At 45.6% G+C, this 14,792-nt stretch overlaps 1 protein-coding gene across 2 annotated transcripts in view; it reads left to right on the forward strand.

The window, feature by feature from the left end:
* Positions 1 to 14,792, forward strand: part of LOC143488536 (insulin receptor substrate 1-B) — a 32,354-nt gene that overhangs the window by 4,689 nt on the left and 12,873 nt on the right. For both annotated transcript variants that reach the window (XM_076987305.1, XM_076987306.1), the window contains one exon: positions 7,465 to 10,836. In XM_076987305.1, the coding sequence (XP_076843420.1) occupies positions 7,465 to 10,836 (3,372 nt within the window). The remainder of the gene's footprint in view (positions 1 to 7,464; positions 10,837 to 14,792) is intronic.

Below are 14,792 nucleotides of genomic sequence, written 5' to 3' on the forward strand. Positions count from 1 at the left end.
TGGATATTTTCTCTTTTTCAGACCATTCTCTGTAAACCCTAGAGTTGGTTGTGTGTGAAAATCCCAGTGGATCAGCTGTTTCTGAAATACTCAGACCAGCACAACTGGCACCAACAACCATGCCACCTTCAAAGTCACTTAAGTCACCTTTCTGCACCATTCTGATGCTCAATTTGAACTGCAGCAGATCGTCTTGGCCATGTCTACATGCCTAAATGCAATGAGTTGCTGCCATGTGATTGACTGATGCGACATTTGCGTTAATGAGCAGTTGGACAGATGTGACCAATAAAGCGGTCGGTGAGTGTGTGTGCAGAGTCTGGAAAACAGCACGCTACGTGCCATAGACCACTGTTCATGCCAGGGGTAGTTTGCTTTTGTGAGGGTTCCTCAATATCTCTCATAGCATTACCGGCCTGTAAAGGGATTGAATGGGGTTTCACAGTTTAATGACCAGGATCACACCCAAGCACACATACCAGAATGCGCTCAACTTCGTATGGGAGTGGTGCGAGTAGCAAGAATCACATGCCCCACTCCTTACAACTTACACACTCCTTACCCACCTGACCACTAATCCAGTCAGTCTATGAGGATTCTACAAAGAGATGTTTAGATAGATGACGTTTTTTTCCCCACAAATCACACATATATTGTGGGGCCCTTCCTGAAATCAGAGATGCAGAGACAACGGTAGGTGTTCCCAGTGGGGAAGCGTAGTGGCTTGCTCCTAGAAGCACCGCTGATTGTGTGAGGTTTTTTAGAGATTTTACTTCTGATTAGGCCTACTGCTAGACCAACAGGTAGATCTGCCTGGGCGTGGTTGTGCTAGCTCTGTAAAAGCAAGCCTGGAGAGTCAGGGGAGTATTCTGTGTACTTTCTGTGTACTATAAAGTGGCAGAAGAGTGCAGTGTGTGTGTATGTGTGTGTGTGTGTGTCACAGTGAACTAGGTTTACTCTGCCAGGTCTCGGTGGTAAACAACAGATCCTCTCCTGCTCTCCCACTCCGTTACTACTGTCATGTTTCTGAGATCAACAGTACCGCAGTCCGTGTCCTCATACAACACGTGGAATGGAAAATTAAAGACAGGCCTAAGTTCATGGTGATTCTGACCAGCAGTCATCAGAGAGGTTTGGACAGTGCCAGCTTCTGTGTGTGAATGCATGAACGTGTATGCGTTTCTCTGTGTGCTCTGATAACAAAAAACATGTGTGAAAAGGAGCTCAGTTTTTGTGTGTGTGTGTTTGTATGTGTGTGTGTGTGTGTGTGTGTCTTTGTAAGTGGGTCCGGTTGGGAGAAAGAGGCGGGAGTGTGAGACAGACAGGGACACTTGGCAGCTAAGGAGAGACTTTCAGATCCCAGGTTTTATTTATTCTGGATGAAACACACACTCCCGCTCTCTCTGTTTCTCTTTCTTACTCTCATACACACACATGCCCAGCTGTTTCTTTTTCTTACTCTCATACACACACATGCCCAGCTGTTTCTTTTTCTTTGCCACTGACTCGTCTTTGTCCTTTAGGAGTAGCTGAAAGCACTCATAACTGGACTTTGGCCCTCAATATAGCATTTTGTCCTCATTAAGAAACAATCCCTCGCATAAACATCTCTCTCTCTCTCTCTCTCTCTCTCTCTCTCTCTCTCTCTCTCTCTCTCTCTCTCTCCCTCTCTCTCTCTTCAGCGATTAGTAAACAGCAGGTCCTTGCTGGCCCTCAGCTGTATCGATCTTGACTTTGATATAGTGCACCATTTCAGTCTGATTATTAATTCAGGTTCTTTGTGGTTTTTATTCAAGTCATTTCCTTTTGACAGTGTATTGATTTTTTTTTCTTTTTGTTTGCAGTTATTGTTATTGCCTCATCATCTCTGTGCACACCAAACAGGACTTATGTAACAGAGTCTGCACCCTGATCACCCCCTCACTCCCTCTCCCCATCATCTCTGGCTTCACACACACACACACAGCTTAAAAACTGAAACCTGGTTCAACGACTGATATCAGGACAAACTCTCAGATTGGTTCTAGATACAGCTGAGCCACGCTAGACCAGCCTTGTCTGGTTTGTGAATCTGTCATAGCAAGCTGGGTCAGTCTGAAGTGTAGATATCATGAATCCCCTCAAATGTGTGTGTGAGTTGTGAGTACAGTATCTTTTTTTCACTGACCTAGCCACACTCAATTACACTGTTGTTTGTGACCTATTTCTGTGTGTGTGTGCATGTGAGAGTGCATGGTCGTGAGTGTGCACACGCATGTGCAGAACAGGCCCTCGCAATACCTAATGGGCCACGCCCTGTCGATATGTCTGCCAGCTGACATCAGATAGATCTAGTTCATCAGGTGACCAGAAGAAACACACTCTACAGTCCCACTACACAAAACGTTGTGTGTGTGGGGTACACCACCAAGACACAGCAAGGAATTGCAGGCTGAGCACTAATCCCAGACTTAATGTAAGCCAGCGGTGGTGATTATTACTGCCATGTAGACGCAAGGGGAAAAGAAGTGCAGAGCTGTCGCACAGAAATACACCACTATGAACCAGTGTCAGTGTGTGTGTGTGTGTGTGTGTGTGTGTGTGTGTGTGTGTGTGTGTGTGTGTGTGTGCTGCCTATGAACCAGCCTCTTCTCGGCTTCGCACGGTGCGTGTGTGTTGCCTATGATCCAGGGTTGTGTGTGTCTGTTGCATATGAACCAGGGTTGTGTTGGCTTTGCCCAATGTGTGTGTGTGTGTGTGTGTGTGTGTGTGTGACCACATTTCCATTCACATGTGAACAACATTATTTCGATTAAGCTTATTGCTTTGCTGAGTGATGTTTTGTTGTTGTTGTAGTCACTGTAGACTGTGCACTGATTATATGAATAGCAAACCCAAAACAGTTTACACACAAAATGGTTTACACACGTGAAAATATAAACCAGGAAAAAGAACGTTGTTTACCATCATCTTCCTTCCCTAACCTTCACAGTGGCCCTCAACATTTGTGTGAAAGGCAAATGTCTGAAATGTTTGAAAACAGTAGCTAGATTTCTCAGAACACAGAGCAGAACACAGTTTATTAGTTCCCCAGTGTACACAAGGTGAGTCCCTTATTTGTTCATTCATTGGATTCATTCATTTGTTCAAAATACAATTGTGTGTGACGTAGCCTACCCCAGTCTACTTATAATAATACATATTGCATACACACAGAAACGTCAAATACAATGTTAATGTCTCTGCCAATAAACATGATGAGAAAATAAACAAACAACAATTTTGAAGTCTCACGTAGATGGCCAACCTTCCGTAAAAACAGCAGGGACATGACTGCGTGGCCTCCAGAGCAGTCTGCTATACGAACCTCACCTGTATCTGCAGTCACAACACAAGCATGATGGTACCTACTGGCCAGTCTCGAAGTGTGCTGTTAAGTAAACATATTTGTCTCTCGCCTTCATTACAAGCCGCCCGACCTTACTGCGACCAAAATACTGGATTCTGAGAGGGTGTTCATGGCATCTTCGCCACTTGCTTCATGATTCATGACAATGCGGAAACATTTTTTAGAAATAGTGATTTTGTCTCCTTCGAATTTTCCTCTGGCCCTGCTGTGGAAGAACACAATATCACCACGCATTGATGTTGTTTTGGTATGCTTTCACATTTTTGTTGTTAGCAAGCCTGTATTCAGCTAGTATTTAGTATCCGGGTTGTCGTTTTACACATTTTTTGTGCAATGCACGATGGGGGCGATATCGCAGATATGTAGTTATATAATATATATAATATAATATATATATGTAGTTTAAATGAAACTTCAATGAAAAACATTCGCATGATTTTTGGTAATTGAGTTTCTCGAGGAATCGTTTCAGCCCTAACTTACTTAGTTAAAGCATTTGTTGATTGAACTGAAGATTGAACTTCATTTCTATTACAGCTAATCACAGTTTTTTTTTTCATCAACGTTTATTACCTCAAGGGAAAATAGTTTATGAGAAATTTGACAATTCTGTAATTGATCTTAAGGCTCATTAAAATGCACATGCATATGTTCATATGTATTTTTTTTAAGTTATAAGATTGTACTCTATAATAAATATATCTGGACTAAATTAAGGATAGAAAAAGTGCTGTGTTTAATATTGTTTAGCAGGCACATTTTGTCTTGCCTTACACAACATGTATCATTACTGATATTTAAGACTCATCCTTTTTGGTCACAGTTTGTGGAAAACAACCATTTGTGAGCAAGCGTACATATTACTAGGCTTTTATGGGGACTTCATAATGATATTTAATGGAGGACATAATAGCTCTTAAACACACCCTGTGACATGAATTCCAAAATGATTTGCGTTTTTGTAGCGTTTTGTCATTCACAGTATCTAGGGAGGATGTGTTTTTTTTGTCCGGCTTTTTTCCCTTTTGTTCAGATTTCCAGCTAAAACAGCTATAAAATTTTAAGATTGGTGGTCAGCTGTGACACCCCCCCACCACCACCACCCCCACCCCGGTTATGATTAGATCCAGTTGCTCCTAGGTTAGATCTGTCATGGTGTTGTGTAAGGAAGGCACTTGTGGCATGGTGTGTTCTTAGATCAAAGACTCTGAAAGACTGCAGTGCTGTGTGCTTATGCAAAATGGATTTGAAGTAAGCATTCATTAGGTAGAAAAGGCACATGCTGTCAAGAGGCTCCTTTAAAATGCCATGGAGACATAGTGTGTGTGTGTGTGTGTGTGTGTGTGTGTGTGTGTGTGTGTGTGTGTGTGTGTGTGTGTGTGAGGTCTTCTCTTTGAGACCTGAGGTTTAATTTGGACTTTCCATTATTTACCAAAATTGTTATTCTCTCAGTCACTCTCTCTCTCTCTCTCTCTCTCTCTCTCTCTCTTTCCTTCTTCTGTCCTGTCCAACTCGCAAATCCCTCCAACTCACAAATCACTCCAACTCACAAATCACTCAATATTGCTTCATCTTGCTTTCTCCTTCTGTCCGTCTGTAAGCTTTTAAAATCACATTGTTCTGTGTATGTCTAAGGACAGCTCAGCTGGGAGTGAGGGGGGTGGACACAGACTATTAAATATGTGTGCAGCTTTGTTTCATAACACATCTAATGTTGACTACCAGCTTCATGCAGTCACAAACAACATGGACATACTTAAATGTATGTATATACACAGTCTGTGTTATGCATTAATGTACATTGGATTTAGTGTGGATACATTGGATTTAGCTGTGTATAGTGTGGTCATGAAATAACAAAAACCTTACCCCTAATTCTATTATGAACATAACCACTTACATTAAAACCCCTCAAAACAATTAGTCTCTTATTGGTTTTTGAGAATTATTCTGAAAATAGCATTTCTATATAATTAATTCATGTGAATGTGTGAGGACTACCAAAATATCCTAACATCTCCTTCAGTTTAAAGGGAAAAGGAACTGTGAACCAGGTTTGCCATTTTGGGAGTCTGCTAACGTTGTGAGAGGGGCAGTGGAGTGGTGAGTCAGAGCTTTAAGCGGGCTGCCCCTGTGGTCTTGTGCTGCGCTACAAGTTCCTCCATATGGTTGCGATTGTGTTTCACTCTCAGTCCTGCACAACACACGTTCCGCGGCACAGAAACACAAACAATGGATTTCGAAATATTGTGTGTTTCTGAAAGATTTTCAGAGGGCAGAATTTCGAAAATACTAAACATTTGACCACACACACACACACACACTTGCACACAGACGAGCACACACCCACACAGATGCGCACATGAGTTTAAGTTTATGCTAGACAGATCCTTTCTGTTAGTGTTTCTCACTCTGTTACAGTCTTGAGTTCCAGTTGAAGTTAATAACGACAAAGAGTTGAAGCAAGATCATACACATAAATGGGTGAAAACACAATGCTTTTAATTATATTATGTCAACAAGCAGCACACAATAGACTCTCATAACCCATCTCTTAGAGACACAGATATCCCAACTAAGTCATGAGGTGCAGTTATTACACAGTGAAACAGCTCACACAGAAGCATGCCTTCAGACATAAATACACATTATGTATATGATTACGTATTCTGGTGGCAGACGTTAGATGAGCACTTGTAATGATATGCTTCATCACATACAGACAAACTACACACTGCTATATGAGAAAAACGACAGTGTGCAGAAAGAGCAAGAGAGAACATATCAGGTGTCGCTGTAACGGCTTTTTGCTAATATCATTATGTAATTTTTCCACTTACTGAACAGGTGCTTTTGGGGCTGGTTGTCATTCATATATCTTTAACAGAACAAGAGAACGGTAAATGTGGAGTACAGTGCCAGCGTAGGATGTACTCTGGACAGGAAACGTTCAAAGTGTTGGAAAATGTCTGCTCTGTTATTACTTAAATACAAAAATAAAAACAATAATGTTTTAGATGTAGTGAAATTTGATATATGTTGAACAGTAGTTGAATATATTCCGAGTGTATAATATTAGAGCAACTACAAATTTTTCCTGTGTTTGTTATGCTGGAATGCTCAGGTGAAATATGCAGAACAGCTAGCTTGTCTCCCCATCAACCCCCCCCCCCCCCCCCCCCCCACACACACACACACACACACACACACACACACACAAATTTGTATTATTTTTTGTTGCTGTTTTTCTCTGAAATGTGCTGCATAGTTTTTCCATGCAGGTGGGATTTGAATGTGGTGGGGGTGGAAGGGGGGGGGGGTGCTGAAGTGGAACATGCAGGCAGCATCATTCTGGTGGTGGAGGTGGACCGTGTGGTGATGTCAGTCAGCGCTTGTGGTGTGCGTGCATAGAGAAGAGCTGGCTCAGGAGTTTTCCATAGAGCTGGTTGATCAGTGCACCAGGCTTGCCTAACTGCAGGAGGTGTATCGGTGCAGGAATGCTTGCTGTCTCTCCTTTACCTCCACGCAGCAGTCGAGACGAGCTGGAAGGTCATTTTGGTTTTCGGGGCTTCCTGGTTTCACAGGATCGGTTTGTTTCTGAGAGCCTCTGATTTCTCATGCATTTGCTGACTGTTCACGCCATAGGCGATAAATGTCAAGCAGTAGACCTACCTGGATACAAGGAACCAAATGTGAGATATATTTGCCTTCGACCAACAGTGTAATTCTTAGCTCTATCACTGCAGGTGTGTTAGCTGTGGTCTGTGTGTTTGTGTAGGCTACGTATTAATGATCTTTGTCCCTCTTGTTACCACTCCCTCTATTATGTATGCAGTATTGAAAACCAGAGGGGAAAAATCTGCAGACTCTGGTACATGTCTGGTATTTCAGAAGCATGTCGAGTTTACAGACAGTAATTTTTTAAGTCTGAGCATTTAAAAATAATATCACTGTGGAGATTCATTTGTGATACCTATGATAAAATAATTTTGATACAACCAAGTATGTATATATGTTTGTCTTACCTAACTTACATATGTTTATAGGTAACAGTTTTTTTCTATTGTCTTTTGCAGGTAAAGCACTATGTGATGGTAATACCGGAGACTATGGAGTTCCCACCCCAGGACCTGCATTTAAGGAGGTCTGGCAAGTTAAGGTTTGGCCCAAAGGCCTGGGCCAGGCCAAAAACCTAGTGGGCATCTACCGCCTCTGCCTGACGGACAAGACCGTCAACTTTGTCAAGCTCAACTCGGACGCTGCCGCTGTTGTGCTGCAGCTGATGAACGTGAGGCGCTGTGGCCATTCAGAGAACTTTTTCTTTGTGGAAGTGGGTAGATCAGCAGTGACTGGCCCCGGAGAGTTCTGGATGCAGGTGGAGGACTCTGTTGTGGCGCAGAACATGCACGAGACCCTCCTTGAAGCCATGAAGGCGCTTAGCGAAGAGTTTCGCCAGCGTAGTAAGTCACAGTCCGCTACAGCTGGGGGAGGGGGTGGTGCTACTGCGTCTAATCCAATCAGCGTCCCGTCTCGCCGCCACCACCCTAATCCTCCACCCAGCCAGGTGGGGTTCATGAGACGGCCACGCACAGAGCCCCCTGGGGGCAATGGAGGAGGAGGTGGCAGTAGCAACAATGCATCCCCCACACCTCGGCATGGCTTTCCCAGGGCTCGCACTGCCAGCGATGGAGGAAAAGTGGAAGAGGGAGTCAGTGTAGGATCAGGAGGAGTGGCCTCCAGTTCGAGTCCCACCACAAACGGGTCCTGCTCCAGCACGCCCATCCTCAGGTCTACGTCTGTACGTGCCCCGACCCCAGTTAAAGCTCAGCATGCTTTGATGAGATCTATCTCCACCCCAGCCCCGTCACCTGGCCAGAACACGTCCTCTAGCTCAGGTCAAGGGTCTGAGTATGGGAGCATGGGTACTGGGACGGCTGGAGGCAGTGGTGGGGGAAACGGAGGCACCTACAGTCAAATTCCTCTCTGCCAGCCCTCTGTTTCAGGTTCCCTCAGTGACTGCGGTTCCTCGGATGAATATGGCTCCAGTCCAGGAGAGCACTCGCTGCTGTCTCAGGGGGGATCTGCTGGTAGTTCAGGTGGGCAATCCCTTGGGGACGAGACAACTAATTACATCCTCATGGCCCAGAGAGGACCATCCAAATCACTACCGTCACAGAACTCCTTGCCTCAGACCAGAAGGCTGCTGCGACGCTCCTCTAGCCGTGAGTGCGAAGCCGAACGTAGGCTCGTGAGCAAAAGGGCCTCTTTGCCCCCCATGCCTCTGGAGAGGCTTACCCCTCACCGCAGGGGACGAGATGTGGAGGCTGAGGAAGACGACTACGCCGTCATGTCCCGAAGCACCAGCCGCGAGTCTTTCAGCTCACGTCAGGACTCAGAAACGACCCCTGCTGGAACTGGGTATCTGGATATAGCTGCAGAAGCCAAAGCAGAAACAGGAAGTAGTGTGCCAGGTGGATCTGTTACTGGTAGTGGTAATGGGGCAGTTGACAACGGGTACATGTCTATGTTACCAGGAGTGACTGCTTCTCCAGCATCCCTCTCTCACTCGCTGTCCACGTCCGTGTCAGACTCTGACTCTAAACCAACCGATGATTACATGGCCATGACTCCCAACAACAGCATCTCGGCACCTCAACAAATTCGTTTCCCCACTGCGGGCACAGACGGCTACATGATGATGTCCCCCAACAGCAGCTGTTCTCCAGACCAGCGTGGGGTCCCAGCAGCATGGGTTGCCAACAGCAGTGCAGACAGTAAAGCTGGCAGTGATTATATGAACATGTCACCTATCAGTGTCCGCTCGGCTAGCAGCACGCCACCTCCTCACGAGTCCCTCGCTGCATCCAACCAGCACCCCCAGCAACCTCCTCCTAAAATGGTATACTCATACTACTCTCTCCCCCGCTCTTATAAACACAACACTCCTACCCGTTTTGAAGACGGTCCTGGGAGAGGAAAACTTCTGGGTACTGGTAGTGGAAATGGTGATGGTCAAGGTCATGGCAGCGGTAGGGCCAGCTCTCAGTGTCAAGAACTTAGGGTAGGACAGCATCTGTCTCTTTCTTCCTCATCATACTCCTCCAGTTCAGCCAGCAGTGAGAGTTTGGGGGAGAGTGAGGATAAGCTCGCCCAGGCAACGAGGGCAGTGGCAGGGGCTCATGTGAAGGATGCTGGGTCTATGCAGCCCAGGCGGGGAGGGTCTGGGGTAGGCAGACATGGACTGAACCAGAGGAACCGACCTCTCAGCCTGTTTGTGGATGTCTCGAAGGCCAACACCCTGCCAAGAGTCCGTGAAACCCCGCTCCCACCTGAGCCCAAAAGCCCAGGTGAGTATGTCAGCATTGAGTTCAAGAGTGAGATAAGCAGCAGAGGAGGGGTCAGTACAATGAGAGGACTTAGGCAAGTTGGCTCCATCCCTCCGGCCTCCCACTGCCCGTTGCCCAGGCCGTCTTCCTGTGTTGCTGGGTTCTTACCTCTTTCTTGCAGCCCCTCTACCATCCCCCCACCTTCTGCCTCAGAGTACGTCAACATGGAGCTGGGAGCCTCTCCATCCCCTTCGTCTTCATCCTTGTCCCTCACTCCGCTCGGCTTCCCTTCTTTTCCTACCCCCCCAACTCCACCTGCGGCAGCGCCCAAAACCTGGGGCGAGCTGAGATCAACCCCTCAGAATGAGGAAGAACCTGAAGCAGAAATGGGGCGTGCCGGACTCTCGTCGGTTTGTCAGTCCGGGGACTCCCCCGTTGAGTGTGCAGACTACACAGAAATGGCCTTTGGTCTGTGCTCCGGTGCCACTACCAGCACCACCTCACCTAAAGCCACCTTGACTGACAGGCCTGAAGCCATAAGTCCCACCCTGGGCCTTAATTTAGACTTTCCACCATCCAAAGGCCTCAATCCGGATCACGGTGCAAAGGTCATTCGGGCAGATCCTCAAGGTCGCCGCCGACACTGCTCTGAAACGTTCCTCCCTCCTTCCTCCCTGTCCTCGTGCCCCGTGAGCTCCTCTTCCTCCATGTCTGTATTTAGTGAACACACCCAAGTCATGGCGCGCCGACTTGGGTTAGATGGCACGTTGTGGAGCAGCAGCACCACGCTTGACTCCTCCTCACCTCAGTACGCCAACTCTGGGTTAATTAGCCTACCTACCACCCAGGCTTCATTTATGGAGCAAGGCCTCAATTACATTGACTTAGACTTGGCGACCAAGGAGAGCCTACATCCCTCTGTAGATGTGCAGACTGCTGCCCAAACGCCCGCAACGCGACACCTCTCATCCGTTTTTGCTACTGGAGCCGCTGGAGGTGTTGGAGGGATGGTAGGTCCTAGCAGCAGCACTTCAAACCTCAACACCTACGCTAGCATTGACTTCTTCAAGTCAGAGGAGCTACGTTCTCACCAAGGCAGCAGCAGCAGCAAAGATGGTACAGGTAAGGGGCACTCCAAGTTAACCATCTTCTTTAAATAAGTGCTTCTGGTCCTGTGAAATGCATTAGGTGTTGCTCAAAAAGCAGTGTCACTGTGCCTCTGAACTTTTAACATGATCGAGAAGTGATTAATAAAAAACAGGAAAAAGCTTCACAGGATCGTGTTGTTCTTTTCAGGCACACAGTTCTTTGTTCGACTCCTTCTCAATGCCTTTGCTGGTTGCCCTTTGTTTTTCTCCAGCGAATAACAGCTTGTGGTAAAAAGACTGAAAATGATCTATTGCTTATTGACACTATATGAGGCTATGGCGCTCTCTTGTACTCACTTTATTCATGACCACCTGGTGCTGCAGGGTACAGATGTCACCTGTCTACTCAGCATGGCCTTGCCAACTGTGCTGATTAGAAAGCCATAGCAAGTTCTCTATTGCGGACTTTACAGTCGTTGATTCTGGTGCGGGTTTGAGAAACTCAGTTTTGGTATTTGAGAGCAAATAAAATGTTTATTTGAGTCACACAAAGGATGGCCTTCAGGAGAATTACTCAAGCACTTAAAAGTTTTTTAAATTACTGGATAAATGACAGAGTGTTCCTGTTGGTTTTGAGCCACAAGCTGTGTATTTCAGTTCGAATTCCTTTTGTTATTTGAAGCGTTCATTTGAATTTTGTGTGTGTGTGAGTTTGTGGGATTCTATGTCAGCTTCTTGCATGTGTGGCATGAAGCGTAATGTTCCAATGACTTGAAATCAGCTTTTAGGTTTCTCATGTGAAGATTAACATCAGTGTTCGAGTTAGGGAGACCAGATCAGATTTTAAAAGGCAGCTTCTGCCCTGTGTATGAGCAGAGCAATCGAACTGCCTCTTTTCTCAGCAGTAAGCAAGTGTGTGAGCTTTTCACATTAAGTCGACAGCGTGGCTGTGGCGTTGGGAGGGAATGTAGCGCACTGGCTGTGAATGTTGAAAGGGGGCCAACCCAGCGTTGGGCCAATGCAGGCACAACCTCCAGCCCCCCCCCCCCCCCCCCCCTCCCCTTTTCTGCACGTAATAAATGATCCTTTTGTTCAAGGCTCCTCTCCCTAACTTGCTGTAGTGTATGTATGCTTGTGTGTGTGTGTGTGTGTGTGTGTGTGTGTGTGTGTGTGTGTGTGTGTCTGCGCATGCATTTCAGCTCCAGCCGGCCTGAACCCGGTGCTCCTGAGTTCTCTTTCTATCTCCCTCTTTCGCAAAACGTCTCCCTGCACACCAACGCAGTGGGAGAGGATGGGTAAAAATAGATTTTTTGGGCTAGAATGAAAAGTTGGAAGCGTTCCCACCTCTATTTGAGGGAGGATGAAAGAGACAGTGAGAGGTAGCAGTACAGAAAGGAAGGCAGAGACGCAGAGAGGGAGAGTAAGGAAGAGATGGCAGCACATGAGAGTAAGAGTAGGAGAGGGAGAGACAGACACGGTGTGAGACAGGCAGATGGTAGAGGCGAGAGAGTTTGGGCCAGATTGGTATGTCGTGTTTGGCAGTATTTGAGGAAATGGTCTGAGTTGTGTATATTTATTTATTTTCCCGGCACTGGGGACGGAGCGATTATCAGGGCAATTGTGGGGATTTTCCCAGCCAGTGACTCCAGGCAGGGTCTCCGTGGCGACATCTGAAATGAGAGAGGGGAGAGAGAGGGAGAGAGAGAGAGAGAGAGAGAGAGAGAGAGAGAGAGAGAGAGAGGTGGAGGGAGAGGAGGGGAAGTAAAAAGAAAAGAAGCAGAAGGAAGGAAGAATAAGGAATATGAAGTGAGGCTAAGAGCAGCAGCGATGGAGTGGGAGAGGGAGGGAGTGATCTAAAGAGCCATGCCAGTGGAGTAACTATGTCTGGGCTCAGGAGGTTGATGTGTGTAGGTGTTTGCTTTCTTTCACTCTTGATGTGTCAGTGTGTGGGCGTGTAATACAACTGTTACCAGTGTGGTCTCTATGCTTCTCTAATTCTCTCTCTTTCTCCCTCTCTCAATCCTGGTCCTGTCGTTCTCTCCGTGCTGCTCTGTCACTCTGATGCTTAAGCTCTCCTGTACGTCAAACCATGTTGTAGGTGCAACGCTGCAAATGCAGCGCGTGTCATTTCCTTTTTGCAGTTTGCGGCCAGTCTTCAGCCGTCATTTCTACAGGCCTTCGATGGTGTTGTATATATGTGTTGGATGCCACATTGTTTCAGTATAATTGTTGGATATTATGATGTTATTATGTCTTAGTCTGTACACTGTGAAGGAACTTTGGAGGCAGTCTGAATGAGCTTGGCTTGAACATATGGCCCTTTCAGCCCAATTCATCTACAGTGCATTGAGAATAATTGTTTACACTAGATCTAATATGAACACTTGAGATTCTGAAAAGTATTTTATTGTATATATTTTTTGTATTATTCATACAGTGCCAGTAATACACAACGTGCTAAAATAGCATCTGCTGAAATAGTGCATTCACTTTTCACTAGGAAATTCTGAGACGTAGTTTTTGTGCACTTCTTTCAACTGTATGCATGAATGCACGCACACACACACACACACACACACACACACACACACACACACACACACACACACACACACACAGAGTTAGAGACCGTAAAGCTCTGGCTGGTCTCCACCCTCCAGCAACAGTGCCACGTGTGTCTTCTCAGTGTGCCCAGAACCGTCGTGGTTAGATGCAGACTCTGCTACTGGCACCAAGGGGGGTGAATACCTCCACAGAGAGAGCGAGACACCCAGGCAGATGTATTGCAGACAGATCATTGCAGACTGCAGCCAGACCAAAGCAGCATATGTGAGGCAAGGTGATGGCTATGTCATGTTTGGTCTTTATGTATTTGCACACACCCAGGCATACACGCACAGCCACACACTCATACGTGTACGTATAACCATACACACAAACACACTCATATTATCTTACAGTCAGAATATCTCCCCAACCACCTGAAGCACTTGAGTTTGTGGAATGTTCTTGACTATCCAAGTCCGTCACTTGAACATTAACAGCCAATGGTCTCAGACGGCTCACAGTTAACTATATTTTTCACACAGCACAGATGTAAATGTCCTCAAACGAGTCGCACTTTATCTTGATAATTGAATTTTACACTCAAGGTGCTAGAGCACTGTTGGAAACTCCCTTTCTTATGGCATGCATGTTAAATCAAAATGATGTCCTGTTAACCATGATTAATCTGCCTGGTTACTTATGGAATGTGCTGCAAATTGGCATTAATGCGAAATGCACACACAGATGCCCACTGCTAGTCTCACTGGTGGTCCTGTTCCACACCGGATAAAATATCTCTCCCTCTTTCCCTTCGACGTCTTGTCCACCGGACCATATATAACTTATATTTGGGTTTAATTGTTTTCCCTTAGCACACTGAACGTCACTGTGGTGAGGGGTTCTCAATGACCTGTGAGCTGATTTCTACTGGAAACAGTTTAGTACATTCATCTTTCTTTCCGAACTGTCTGTCTTTTATAATGTGTGCTGATGGCTTTGTGAAAAGAATTGACACTTTTATGTGAAAAATTTCAATATGAAATATTTGTAGCACAACTTAGAATCCAGTGTCCTAAAAAACAAGTGACCTTGATTTTATAATCAACATAAAAGAAATCTATTTAAATTCTCATCTTAGTGTAATAAGATTGACTCTTTATAAATTAGCCACTAAATTGTAGAATAATTATATGAATTAAATGAATAATTATAATTAAGAATAGTTATGATAGTACAATGTAACATTACAATTCTAATGGCAATTTGACCATTTATTATCCAGATTTAGGCTAAGGTTTATGTTTAGGAAAGTCAATTTCTTAGAAGCCACTCTGTGCTGAGATGCTCTATTTACCAGGTCACATATAAGTGGTTTCTATGTATTGAATAATTTTATCTTTAAATCCTTACCAAGCCCTTTTCCCTTAGTGCCCTGCCAGTCCT

This window comes from Brachyhypopomus gauderio, unplaced genomic scaffold (genome assembly GCF_052324685.1).
Source record: "Brachyhypopomus gauderio isolate BG-103 unplaced genomic scaffold, BGAUD_0.2 sc52, whole genome shotgun sequence".
NCBI classification, from domain to species: Eukaryota; Metazoa; Chordata; class Actinopteri; order Gymnotiformes; family Hypopomidae; genus Brachyhypopomus; species Brachyhypopomus gauderio.